This window comes from Poecile atricapillus, chromosome 3, assembly GCF_030490865.1.
Source record: "Poecile atricapillus isolate bPoeAtr1 chromosome 3, bPoeAtr1.hap1, whole genome shotgun sequence".
Classification (NCBI taxonomy): domain Eukaryota; kingdom Metazoa; phylum Chordata; class Aves; order Passeriformes; family Paridae; genus Poecile; species Poecile atricapillus.
The window spans coordinates 57,805,319-57,819,239 of record NC_081251.1 but is presented as its reverse complement, the minus strand read 5'-3'; the positions used below and the strand labels follow the sequence as shown (position 1 = coordinate 57,819,239).

The 13,921-nt window shown below is 47.5% G+C and overlaps 1 protein-coding gene across 1 annotated transcript in view; it reads left to right on the top strand.

Moving 5' to 3' along the window:
* The first annotated feature begins 2,113 nt into the window (after positions 1–2,113).
* The window catches only part of FNDC1 (fibronectin type III domain containing 1), a 58,806-nt gene continuing 46,998 nt past the window's right edge, over positions 2,114–13,921 (top strand). Inside the window, exon 1 of the mRNA XM_058836548.1 lies at positions 2,114–2,268. Coding sequence (XP_058692531.1) covers positions 2,199–2,268 — 70 coding nt within the window. The 5' untranslated portion in view covers positions 2,114–2,198. The remainder of the gene's footprint in view (positions 2,269–13,921) is intronic.

The window sequence follows — 13,921 nt, the reverse complement described above, 5'->3', positions numbered from 1 at the left end:
TCCACTAACTACATCCACTGCAATTCTCAGATGCCCACCATGTACAATGATACCTTCCTCACACAAAACAGCTCTTGCTGCAGATAAGAGGCAGGATTTGGATTTCTGTGATGCTGAGATCCCTGGCTCTAATAGATACTCTTCACCCAGGTTTACTTGCTAAAACTTTTGACCCAAATATCCAGGTCTCTCAGTGTGGTTGTTTTTGGTTTTTTTCTCTAGCTGTCATGCTTTGCTAGTGAGGTGTACTTTTGCTCAGAAACAGCTGGTGTCACATGTGAGAATTACATGTCTTTAACCAGTCAATGTTCAAGTCAGTCCTTGATTCATAATCCAGAAAAGGCCTTTCAAAGCTGCTCTTTGGCATTCCATTCCTCACTGTATGACTGATGCTATTGCACTGCGAACCACATCCTCGAGAATGCCACTGAGGAAGGGGAGAGCCAGAGCTGAAAGGGGATAACGACGCTGTGATGCTCAAGCAGGAGGGGCACTGTTCAGAGCAATGAGGGATACAGTGACCAGTGATGCCTGGTGTGCTGCAAAGCCAGGAGGCTGCAACAGACAGCAATCTACTAAAAATGTGGTATTGCAGATGTGCTTTAACTTGAGCTTCCAGAAACCCTGTCATCTAGAGATTCCTTCTGTTTGGTATGCTGCTTTATTTTTAAAAGCCTCTCCCAGGCTGTAGCAGTCAAGTTCTAGGAGGAAATGTTCCAGGAGTGGTGAAAGACAGCCTTCTGGAGATGCCCACAACTCCATTTGCTTGTCCCAGGGTTCCTGCTTCAGTTCTGGACTACAGTCCCTACCTTGTGCATGGCTGCTCCAATCTCAGCTTGCTCCCAGGCTTTCTTACTTACAGAGTGCAGTGTTCACCTTGCAATGGAACAAAGCCCAGGTGTAATTCTGCAGGAGGCTGCCCCATACCCAGTATGGGTGAACAGCTGTCAGGTTTGGCTTCCTATGTCCTGAACACACATTCAGCTCATCAGTTAACCCTGTTAGCCTCATTTTGGATTCTGCAAACCATGAAAATGCACATATGTAACACATGAAGGATACCATGTAGTCACTGATACCAGTGAACACATGGCCAGTCTGATCCTGTGGCTTGTGGGACCCTGAGCAGCTTGGCCAGGAGGACCAGAGTGGTGAGTAGGACCAGAGACCCAGAAGCAAGTACACCCAGCAGCAGAGATGTAGCCTGAGACTTTGGAGCCACTCTGTGCCAGTCCTCCAAGTGCTCAGCCATGGAGACGAGTGGCAGCATGCCAAAAGCAGGTGTGGAGCCAAGATTCCTGTGCAAAGCCTGCCCCTGTTACTTGCCTTCCTTTGATTTGTGCTTTTGTTTTGTGTGTTTCTCTGTTTTTCCCAAAAAATAGGGTGTTTATTTTTCCCAGTATCTTTCCTCTCCCTTCATAGTAGGCAAGAACTTCTTTGCCCCATTTAGTTTAGTTTTGTTTTCCTTTTTGCTTAGTTTCCACAGCAGAGGATCAATTATTAATTGTTAGAGAAATATCCTTCATCAATGCAGCAAAAGGTAGATGGGGGATATGGGTTGGAGGGTTGTGGGAAGAGCCAGACAAGTCGGACTGCAAAGTGCCTTGTATATCTAACAGTGCATCTCTCCAATGCAAGGCTACTGAAGGAAAGATCCCGGCCAGATACGGGGTGGAAGTTCAGAAAGAGCAAAAGATGATGTGGAGAAGGAAAGACAAGCCGGTATAGAAAGTTCTGTATAGTGAACCCTGTGCCCACGCAGGACTGAATACCCACCCCAGCTGGGAGGACACAGTGCCACAAGGGGAGAGGACAGAAGGCAACACGAGGGTGCGTGTAACACGCGTGGGCCAGCTGAAATTCCCCTAGGTACCGAGAGGCAGGCTCGGAGCCCGTACTCTCCTCGGGGAGATGTTTCCCGGAGGAGCCAGGTGCGCGCACGCCAAGGCCGAGGATGCTGCGGGCAGCGGCCGCCGGGGCGGGCGGGCCGGGGCGCCGGGCGGGCCGGGGCCGCGGGGGGCGGAGGGCCGGTTCCCGCCTCCGCGGGGCCGCCCCGCTGCAGTGTCCCGGCAGCCCGGGAGGAGGAGACGGCGGGGCGCGCAGGCAGCAGCGGGGCAGCCCCGCCGAGACGATCGCCGGGCGGGCGGCAGCTCCGCGCCCCGCCGCTCCCGCCGCCCGCGCCCCGCGCCCCCGGCCCCATGGCGGGGCCCGCCGCCCCCTGGGCCGCCCTGCTGCTGCTGGCCGCCCTGCTGCCCGCCGCCCTGCCAGGTAGGCGGGAGCTGCCCCGCGCGGGGGTGAGCGGCTGCCGTGCCACGCGTGTCGCTGCCGGCTGCCTGGGGCCCGCGGGGCGGGGGGCTCAGGGACCACTCGGTGCTTGGGGATGCCCAGCGGCGCCGCTCTCTGCCCCTGCCCGGCACGGGAACAGGCGCCGCGGCGGCATCGCGGGGACACCCCGGCCGAGCCGGCGCTTCCCTGCCCCGGAGCAGGCACCTGCCGCCGCCCCCGGTGTGTGGGGACCCCTCGGCCGGTGCCCCCCGCGGGACGGAGGGAGACCCGAGCGGGGAGGGGAGATGCAAAGCCGGGCAAGCCTCGGCACCGAGGGTCACCCGGCTCTCGGAGAGCGGCCGGGACCCTCCGTGGGTTTGCTCTGCTGCGCTCTGCCGCTCCGCAGCGCAGGGCTGCAGCCTGCAAGGACGCTCCTGGCCAGACGCGAGCGGAGAGCGCCGCAGGGTGACAGCCTCCTGTTAGCCTTCAGCCCGTGGATGCCTTTCCCCACTGGAACCGCGCGCTGGTTCCCTCGTCCCGTCTGGTCTCTGCTGAGGAGCCCCGCTCGCGGGGTTAGCGGCACTGAAAGCGGGCAACCCAGCATCTCCACGGGAAGCCAGGAGAGATCTCTCTTTTCTTCGTTCCCACCGCCGGAGTCCTGTGGATCGAACTCTGTATCAGCCCGGGCGAGGCTGGCGCTGCTGTCAGAGTTCCCCGGGCCCTCCGGATCAAGTTTAAGCTGCTCTGGAGGTGGCGTTGTGGGAGGCAGTGGCAGATCTGCCCTGTCCTTTCCCTTGTGGAAGCAGTGTGCGGTCACGGCAGCCCCCGCGGCACTTTTTGCACCGCAGACGATGCCGAACCCAATCTCCTCACTTTGTGGCCGCAAGGTCTGCACCAGATTGCGGCTAAAGACAGGGTATAGATACACGTGCGGAGGCATTTCAGCGCCAGATTGTATCTGCTGGGGTTACAGTAGCCAGAGCGGCACAGGGACACTTGCCCGCATGGTGGCTGTCCCATCTCCAGCCCCGTGCTGTAGTCGCAGAGGAGCCAGCTGAGGACGATAGCATCCTCCCCAGCAGCTCTGGGCTGTGCGGCAAAGCTCGGGACTTCATGTCACCCGTGGCTCCTGGTGAACTTTAGCGTGCAGCTAAGTGATCCTTCAAGGAATGATCTGCCTAACCTGGAACTGTAGTCTCTCTAAAACTTGCTGTTCCCATCCAGGTTAAGCTTGGGATCACACTCCTGGAAGCGGTTTTATCATAGTGCTCCCTTGTGGCAATGGTAAATGAGCGGGGAACTGGATCTCTGGGGCTACCTGCTGGCAAGTGAGAGGAGGGAAGGGAGCAGGGGAGTTTGTATTCTGCTAGTGAGGGAAATGTGAGAAGTGTCATAGCCTCTGAGGAAAAGTGTTAGCTGTTGAGTGCATGCACGCTCTTGCTTCCCCGACTGTGTAATGTCTAAAGTGAGTCTTGGAGATTCTGATACTTCACTAAAAAATTTGCATGTAATATCCATGTAGTCTTTCCTTGTTTGCAGTCCCACACCAATGTGCTGTAAAAATTAGGCCAATTTCTGAACAAACCCAAATGTGTTGGCACAGTGTTGCACAGAGCTCTCTGCGTGCTTCCCAGCTATGGAACTCTGGAGCACACCAAAACCTGCTGGAGTGCGAATAATGCACTGTTAACCCCAGAGTGGCTGGGGAGGACTGGATGTGGGCTGCATGTGTGCTCCCTGTCCTTGTTGGTGTGCTGGCCACATTGAGTGGACACCACTTTCTTTCTCTAGTCTAGAGAGTAGTTTATAAGCTACTAAGCACAGGCTGTGTCCTGAGCAAGTGCAGTCTCAGCAGGAGTTCTTTCTCAGAGCATAAAAGCCATTACTGAGAAATTTTGCTGCCCTTGGTCCTGCTTTCTCACACTCCAGCTGTGTTAGAAATGGTCCTGCTGACCACCTTTACTGCATGTGCTCTGTCTAGGGAACCTGTTCCAAACTCACTCTGCGCTTTGGAGCCTTTGTCCAAGTCTGTGAGACAGGGAGGCTGCCTTGGCTCAGCAGACAGGCTCCAATGAAGTGAAAGAGTCCTTCAATTTTTGTCTGTGGAAAGAAAGGAAAGATTATTTCCCCAGTAAGGGTCTGGCATTGGGCTGGTGCTGTCACTGACTGTGTTTTCTTTATCAAAATAGAAAGTCAGTGTGGGGCCTGTGCCCAGGATTGTTGTGACAGTCCTTGGGCCAAGAAAGTGTAAGAGTAGGGTGTTGTGCTGGAGCCAGCTTAGGGGGCAGATCCCATTTGTGTATTGCCTGGAGAGATTTGTTGCTTGCTGCCAGATCCCATGCGTGGAAGAATGGATACTGACTACAGAAAACAGTCACCCACCCACCTTATTAGCTTAGACAAACAGTATTCAAGCACCACCTGCAGCCAGTGGAAGAAATTTGGGATAAACTTTAGGAAGAGGCTATGCTCAGAGGAAGAGCCTTTCTGACAGCAACACTAACTCTCATTTTCCTTCCTTGTCTAGACTGTCTGACATAAACAGAGAAAGCAGAAGGGTCTCCAAGGGAATTTTCCACTTCATTTAGCTCTAAGGAATGTATCTTCTCAGTTATTTAGGACAGTGCTGTAATGGTCTTAACTGTATAGCTCTGTACCAGCCTCTGGGTGTGTCAGATGTATGAAAGCTCCTGTGCCGTCCAAGTCTGTGATTCCAGCTCTTCAGACAGCACGTGGACTGATTTTGGCTGGACGTGTGGTTTAGAAGGTGCTTTCAGAAGCTGATCTATACAGAAAGAAATTAGAGGCGGGGCTGAGTAGATGTTGCAGCGAGACAAAGACACTCCAGCAGGGGGAATAGGATCTTGCGTCTATGATCTAGAATATTGAGTGAGCATTCAGTTGCCCAAAAATGTAGCTCAGACACATTCAGTGATCATATTTCCCCTGTAGGACACTGAAATGTGACTTCTAAGTTCTCAAGATAACTTAGATTGGACTTTATATGTGCTTCACATTGTATGCAGCTGTCTGCAATTGGGCTGTTGTCTTCACATGAAGGAAGCATAGCAGTATTTTCACCAGGTTCAGTTTCTGGTGCATGTCTAGGACCCATAGTTTCTCTAGCTGGGAGTTATGTAACGCGTCTTTGTCTGTCACTGAGGAGGTGCTCAGGAATGTGGCTAAGTTGGCATTGGGATGTGCTGGCACCAGGCATTAGGTCTCTTAAATTTATGCTGTTGTAGCTCAAATATAATCAGGACTGGAACCCAGTCCTAACCAAAGACCTCTAGAGTGAATCTGTATTTAGTAGCCTGGGTATGATCCCAAATATGCAAAAAAATGCAGCCAAATCAACATTTTCTTCCCCTCCCCCCCCCTTAGTTTTGAAGTGTCAGGATCTGCTTATCTAGTTTAACTTGAGTTACCTGTCTTCATAAATCAGTATTCCTTTGCCTGCCCAAGTGAACCATAGCTACATGCATGCAAGTATCATGGGAACATTTACCTTTTGTTGTGCTTTCTGCTGGGAAAGAGGAGGGAGCATGGATGATAGGCATGTCTCCCACAGACTGCTAATGCACTATGGCTGTCACTTCTCCAGAGGAAATGGTGTGGATATTGATGTGCCTTCCTATTGGGATGCTCCATGCTGCTATTTTCTCCCACAAGCTGCAGATGTACCACACTTTTGTGCAGCCTTGAGAGGGTTCTACCAGCCTTGCAGACTCTGTACTGATCTTTCAGGCAGGTGCCAGCATTCCCTGGTGTCTTTTTCTACCCCTGAAATTGCCACGTGTCATTTCTCTTTTACAGCTCCCTAAAGCAGCAATACTTTCACTGGTGTACTGCACTGCGGGATTGCACATGAATGCACATGAATGCATTTAATTTTGAATGCACATGAAATTTAATTCACTTGAAACTGTGAGTGTTTTCATTATTCCCCAAGGTGAAAAAGATGGCTTCACCTCTGCAGCCAGTGCCCCTGTCCAGCACTCAGAGGGAGAGAGGGAGGGATGAACTGCTGGGTTGTGAGGCAGTGAAATCCAGAGGAGAGCAGCAGAAACTGAAGCTGGGGAGATCCTTTCCCTCTGTCTCATGAGAAGCGCAAGTATTTTGCTTCCATGTGGATTGAGAACTTCCATTTTGGCTATGTTTGCACTAGTATCGTAGCCCCTGAGGAGTGTTATAGCTTGCATTTTCAGGTCAGTAGAGAAGTGATGGTTGTCTTGAAGAAATGTGAGGTTGTCTGAAAGATCCTTTGCTATGCATGACCCAATATAAAGCCTTTGAAATAATGTTTGCATTTTCTTATATGTGTTTGCTATGCTGCTGCTTATTCTGCTGCATTGTTGGCTGCAAAACCTACAGTCTGTGTTGAATTTCACAAACTGAAGTGCCAAAATAAGCACCATCAAGATCAAGACAGTGGCTTAAATTGCACAAGATTTAAAGAAAACCAAGAACTACTGAGATCTTCTGCTTTGCTATCTGTTCTCTGAGTCTCAGGACACATGTTTCTTAACTTTCCTCCACACCCTGGATGCCTAGGGATTTAGAGGGGTGGTGTGCTTTAGTCCTGCATCTACACTACTTGCCACTTACCAAAGGGGCATTTATCCAGGCAAAATCCAGCAGGATTTTGCACTGCCCTTGTACCTGGCTAGATTGACTATGGACACTCTGATCCCAGCTCTCACATTTATTCTCACTTGAGCTTTTGCCTGCAGCACCTCTGTAGTTGGGTTCATTTCCTTTGGGGGATGTACAAGCACCTGGAAAGCGTCTGCTTTCCTTGGTTCCTCTTTAAACTTTAGACAAACCTGTAATGAAAAATAACTTTTTCCATAGTGTACCACATGTTTGAGTGCTTAACTGCTGTACTGGCAGCAGAGTTAACAAGATCAACATCAAACAGTGTTTATACAGCGTCCCCTTCATTGCATGGTCTCAATTTGCCTGGGGACATGAGAAGTTGTGCTGACAGCTCATGTGCTTCTGGTCCCCAGCAAGACCTGTGCACGCTGCTGAGTTCCCTCTGCCTTCTCTCTGCTGGATGGGACCTGGTACCCACCTCTCTCCAGACCTCTTGTCATGTGTCCTCCCATCCTAAGGCACGTGGGTGCTGGGTCATGTAGCTCTGGAAGTGGCAAATTCTCCTCCCCAGTTCCCTGGAACTGCTGTCTGGGATGTCATTTAAGGTCTTTTCTCCTACTCAGAGTTTCTGTAAATGTGTGTTTAAACTTCTGCATATTTTGTACTGTTCACAGGACATTCAGGATGGTTAAAATCTCTCTGGGTTAAATTGTACCTTTCTCAAGCAGCAGTCACTATACCTCACTCTCACTGAACTTGTAACCTCTGGCCCACTGTTAGCTCTTCATAAATGACATCTGTGCAGTGGGACACAGCAGCTTTTCCCACATGCCAGGTTGGGTTGTCCCTGGCTGTGTCACATCTCTGTGCTGTGGTGAGAGCTGAGGACTCTTCACTCTTCTGAGCAGCCTGCATGTGTCTCCATTTTGGTATAAGTGCTTGCATTTGGCAGGTCTGTGTTTAAAGCAAATAGTCTTAAGGAGTGTAGAAGCACGGAAAAGTGTAAGACCCAAGACATGTAGAAATTTTGTGCTCTAAACAGAGAGCTTTTCCTAAACAAAGAGAAATTGTTAATTACATCAAATGTAATACTGAAATCCAGTGGTAAGGAAGGCAGTCCAAGCTTCTCCTCATCCTGGAAGCACACATAAAATGTACATCCAAATTTAGCTATGTACACATTGAAAAGTGTTCTGGAGAAGTGTGCATTTTAAATCACTCCTCTTCAGTGAGTAACTTAGTCATCAAACCAGCTCTTCATTAAACAGAGCAAATTACTCTTTGAGGACTGTGGAGTGTGTTCATATTTCACAGTTCCAATGCAGCTATTCCACTATTACATAGTTATTAAGTCCTCTTGGGCATCCTACAATAGTCCTGGTTCCAGCAAATCTCTCTGACTTGTATTCTTCCTGCACTAAACTGATTTTTTTTCCACTGGAGGAGTTGGTTGTTCTTAATATATACATTTGCTGTAAAATAAGAGACCACTTTTCAAATGGTAGAGCTGACTCCTATATTTTGGCTAAAACTTTTTTTTGGGGGAAAAAGTGCAGGACTTCTGGAGCTGGAATATTAGTGTTTCCTTGTCTCTAAAAAAAAAAAACAGAAATAAGAGAAACTGAATAGTCAATATAATTTGTTTTGTTATTCTGTTATGAAGTGCTTACTCCTTTCTTTCAGAGTGGTGTCCTTGGAAGGGTGTTCAGAAGGGTTTAGCTGGTATGGGGAAAAACTACTGAGTGTGCCTTAAAATTCCTGCAATGGAAAGCAGCAAATGTAACTGGCAAAATGTGCTGCTGTGGCTGGAAACTTGTGGTACCCAGAGACCAGCCCAAGGCCTGCCACCTGCCTGGCCAGCCCTCTCAGAGCCCCTGGATGCTCCTGCTGCTGAGGGAGGGGAGTGTGGGAGCAGCACCCAGTTCCCAACCCTAGCACCCATGCTGCAGCCTGAGAAGTAGCCAGGCTTCATGTTTTCAGCCTCAGGAAGACAGCATTTAATTTTGCCTTTGTTGCTGAGGTCTTGGGGCAGGTCTGAGCACTGCAGGACACAGGCTCTAGCCAGATAGATGAAGGGCTGGATTTAGATGCTGTAACTCCTGCTGGGTAGTGTCTTGCTTCATGTGGCAACCCCATGGAAGTACCCAATGGCATCAGAATCTGCCCCTGCATGAGTAACTGAGCTGCACTTTAACACAGTCTGTATCTTTCCCTTTCATCACCTTTTGAAGCCATGCTGAGTTCAGTGACGTAATGGTGTGGTCTTTAGCATGGGATGCGTTGCAGATGGCCCTCAGCTCACGTGCCAAGAGGCTGCAGCAGCGTGAAGCCAACAGTGATCCGGTGTTTTGGCAGAGGGCTCGCTGCACTTTGCAGGAGTGGGTGCTCTGGGTTATGTGCTTGCAGCCTTGCTGTCTGCATCACTTGAGCTTCCTGTCAGCCTCTGTCCCAGCTGTGCCATTGGTTTGATGTTTCTGGTCTCCCAAAGCAGAGGTGCTATAAACAATTTAAAACCAAATGGCAGTGATGGAAATGCTCCATTTAGCTTTGCTGGTCTGCCACTTCAGGCTGATTATATACATAATATATATATTTGATAAGTGTCTGAGGTTGTGTTACTGGGGAGATGGGTTGGGGATCACAAGGCCTGGTTTCATTCAAACGTCTAAGACAAATGTTGAAAGTGACATCTCACCTTTCCCAAGCTCCACTGGCCCCATTTTAAAAACAAGTTGAATGTTTTTTCCATGCTGCAGTGCTGAAGAGCTGCCCAAGCTAAGACCCCACTCTCTTCTACTTGAAATTTTCCAAAAAGAAGTAATGACTGATGTCTTTTGAATTGCCCAGTTGCCCAAAGCTGAATGTTTGAAAAATTGCTGTCTTTACAAAGAAACAAAGCTCAAAGAAAAGGAAATTAACCAGAAAAGCTCTACTGTGATAGCACAGCAACAGTATTGAAAACCTAGAAAGTCTAAACCTTAAACAACAATATTAGCAAACCAACTTTTCATGTTAGATGTGTACAGTGATGTATTATTTTGTTTGTAATGTGGTGATTGCTCTGCCAGGGAACTGAGTTCCTTTTCTTCACTCTTAATGGCTAATGTAAGTCAAGCCGGCCCTCCAAGAGACTGATTATATGTTTAAATGGGAGTTCAGAGGACTGAATGCTCAGTGGGCACTGTACATGTTTCCATGAAAGCCCTTCCCATCAGGTCAGGGCTGCTGGGTTTCAATTGCTGAGCACAAATTTATTGCTACAAGATGTCTCAGACCATATGTGCTCCTCATCTGCCCTCCCAGCAGTCAGCCCCCAGTGCAGGATGTGCCATGCTCCTTGGAAGTGCCGATGGCTGAGGGCTAGACACCTCTGCAAGCACACTTTCTTTCCTCTGCAAAACCAGCTGTTTAAATTGCCCTCAGGGAAGGATGATGAGTGGTATGAGACATTGTGGGATTCTGCTTGTGTTTGGTATTACAGCGTGCAGATCGGGCTTGAAACCTGCAGCTAATGATGTGACGTGGGAATGGGAATGAGTGTGAAACCTTGGAGGGATGGAAACAGACTTCAAACCACTACTTAAGTGAAATTAAAAGAGAAATGTCTTTGAACTGCCTTAAGTCTTTCCTTGTGGTGGTGACAAGCCAGCTGTGCCATGTAATGCTAGCACAGGGTAGTCACAGGCAGCGTGGTGTGGGCACAGCTGCACCTGCACCGCGGCACAGTGAGAGAGGATGGTGTCCACACTCCCTCTGGGTGCAGAGGGAAGGAACCATCCATGTGGGTGTCAACAGATGGAAGGGAGAAGGACATACAAGAAAAAACAAGATTTTTTTTTTTCTAACACCAGCAGGGAAAGAGGAAGAATTCAGCCCAGTGGAGAGAGCTGAAGTGAAAGCTCAGGTAAATGATGGACCTCAGGGTCTGGTGGGCATATGCATCAGAGTATCTGATGAGTTACATCAGATACTGTCTTCAAACACACCTTCTGAAAGAGGGTGGTGTGTTTGAAGACAGAGGGAATTATTTTTAGCTCATGCCTACCATTCTACCTGTTGCATTCCTTTGGGAGAGAAGCTCCCAAAGAAGATTTTTCTTAGGACTGGACCGTTACAGAACAATCTGCTAGTAATTGTAGTAAGGGTGGCAGAAACAGACCCTATGAATCCAGACGTAAGAGCCTCATAAAATTAGACATAGAGTTTGCAAAATTTTTGGCAGTATGGAACAAACCATTTGTCTTTTGCAGCAGTTGGACCTTTTGCAAATATATTTTTTCTCTGCTTGTGCTGTATAAAAATATTTTTAAAACCCCCAAACTTTTGTTATGCTTGCAAGTAGTCCCTATGAAGACAGAGAAGGCAAATAGTGAAGCTTCAAAATAGTCTGTAGGAGCTTTTGAACCATTTGGGGCCCCTTTGTATGGAAGGAAATCTCTGTGTTTCAGGAAGCTTTGCCACTTCAGCAAAATGTTTGTGCTACTGAATGGTAGCAGATGGCCAACACACAAAAGGGTAGCAAGTTCCTTAAGCTACTTGTAAAACAGTGCAAATTTCCTTGCTTTGCTCTTAGCAGTCAGCCTTGGTTTGAGGGATCCAAGCTTGGACCTTGTCTCTGCTGTTGCTGTAGGACTGTTTCCCCAGACAGACAAAACACCCAGATTTAGGCTGCCCATAACGCTGCTGGGTAACCTGGTCTTGCCATGCATATCTAGTCAAAGCTCTGTGACAGCAGAGGATACCACTGCCACAGGAGTAAGGGTTGGTTCTCATCAGAAGCTCAGGTTTGAAGAGAGGGGGGATTATTGTTCATCACCACATCATTATAGGTCACCAGCATTGGTGATGGGTGGGTCAAAGCTCACAAGAAACATGGGCAGTGCTGGCTGGGTGCTTTGGTATTAGAAAGCTTCATTCCTCTGAACTGCACCAGTGCCAGCTTGGTGTCACAGGTCACCTAGGAGCAGTCAGAGAGTGGGCTGCATCAATACACCCTTCCACTGCATCCTTCCTTCCAAGTCTTCCACTTTGGTTGTTCAAATACCAAACAGGAATACCCTAAAATAGGAGTCCATGTACATTGGTATATAGGTCTAGCAGGCTGCTGGTTATGGCATGTTAAAGACACTGGAAGTCCATCCTGAGACTTCTCTCCTGATTTTTGCAGAGGCTTCGTTAACAGGAAGGATTGATTTTCTTTCCCAGAGGCTCCTCTTGCTGTATATCCCACTGGTCAGGGATATTCTGTGTTCTGTGGGGAGAAGCTGCAAGTCTTGAACCTCAACCTTGGAAGTTCAGTTTTCAGTTCTAGATATCCCTGGGCTAACGCAAGGAAGATGGCATAGATTCTCTTTTACAAACCAGCAGAGCTGTGACTGCATCTGTTTGATTTGTTGAGATGCTTTTCAAGGTTATTGATTGGGTAAAATCTTTGCCAACTGTCCCAGTACTTGACAAATCATGATGAGGTGAATCCAAGTGGCTGCTGCCACGTGTCTCAGTTGTGTCTGCTCAGCTGTGATAGAACTGATTATAATGTGTGAAACAGCCCAGGGTTTTGCATGAAGACATTGCTTTGAATATGTCTGCAGAAAGTTGCTCTTTGGAAAAGAAATGAAATAAGAAAGTAATTTATCAGCAATGAAGATATGTGCCTATCTGAGCCCAACCTAATACAGAGCTCCTAAGAATAGCGATCATAGTATTCTCTCCATTTCCCTACCATGCACTTTATCCAGGATCTATGAGTTTTGCAGTTTGGGAGCCTTGGAGGGTGTGCCACCAGCTTCCCTTTTAGGGTACAAAGCTACATGTGTACTTTTCGAAAGAACTTTTGCAATAAATAATGTGGAATAAACTTAGAAGAATCGGAGTTGGTATTATTTCAAGACATGAGTCGTGAATAGTTTTATATTAGAGATAGATAAATAATATTTTAGTGGGTTTTATTTGCATTTTCCATTAAGAGGAAGCAGAAAAGGCTATGTTATTTTAAAATTTATGTTCCCCAGTCTCTGTAAAGAAACTTAATCCCAGAGAGCTGCTAATGAAAGAGCAGAGGCTAATGTTGAGCCTGAGTTTTGTTCTTAGCAAATCTGCACCTTGGGAAACTAACTTTTCTGATTTATAAAAGGCTTTGAAATGAGAAATAAAAATGAAGAGTTTTAAATTTTATTTTCCTTCAATGCATGATGAAGCTTGAATTCCTACTCTCTGACTTTGTGAGTCTGAGGCATTTTTGGCAGTTTTGAATGGAAAGTTGAACATGCACTTCAGCTAGAGATGGAATGGAAAGACTTTACATAAACATACGAATCTCCACTAGATTAAAAAATCTGTGCTATTTCACTGGGTGAGGGAGCAAATCTATCTGTATTGAGGTGGTTTCAGAGAGAGGTGTAAACCAACCACTCCAAATGTAAGTAGGATGTTTGAGGATGATTTCTTGAAATCTGTGATATGCATAAAGGAATGAACTAGAAGCAAAGCCACACCATCCAGATTGTCATTGTTTTGGATTCAAACCCAATCTTCATTTCAGAAGTATCTTATTGATCATACTTTTCTTTTTTTTTTTTTCTTTTCTTTTTTTCTTTTTTAATAAGTGAAAATAAATTTTTGGAAATTTTGAAAATCCTAGATTTTTGAAGCAGTTGAAGCCATGAGATTTTTTTACTAGCTGTGGCTTGGTTAACACTTGTTGCTGTCCACAAATGACTGATGTAATCCATTTGCTGAGTGTTATGGTAGCTGAGATTAACAGGTTTTTCAGGGGATGTGAAGGTGGCTGAGAGTTGTCACTTTCCTCCCACAACCCGTCACAACCCAATACAGAGTAGGCTGCAGGCTACCATTTGTCTCCCTCTTTGAAGATGGCCATGAAACATCCCAGCAACCAGCAGCTGAGAGAAATTTGTAAGGAAATTGGGTGTTTGGATAGAAATATTTAATTAAAAATAAAATTCTCAGATAAAGTGGTGCAGAAGCATGCGAAGCTCTGTGCTTTGTGCTTTATGGATGTTGGTAACCACTGCCTGATGAGGTTGGAATGAAAGCT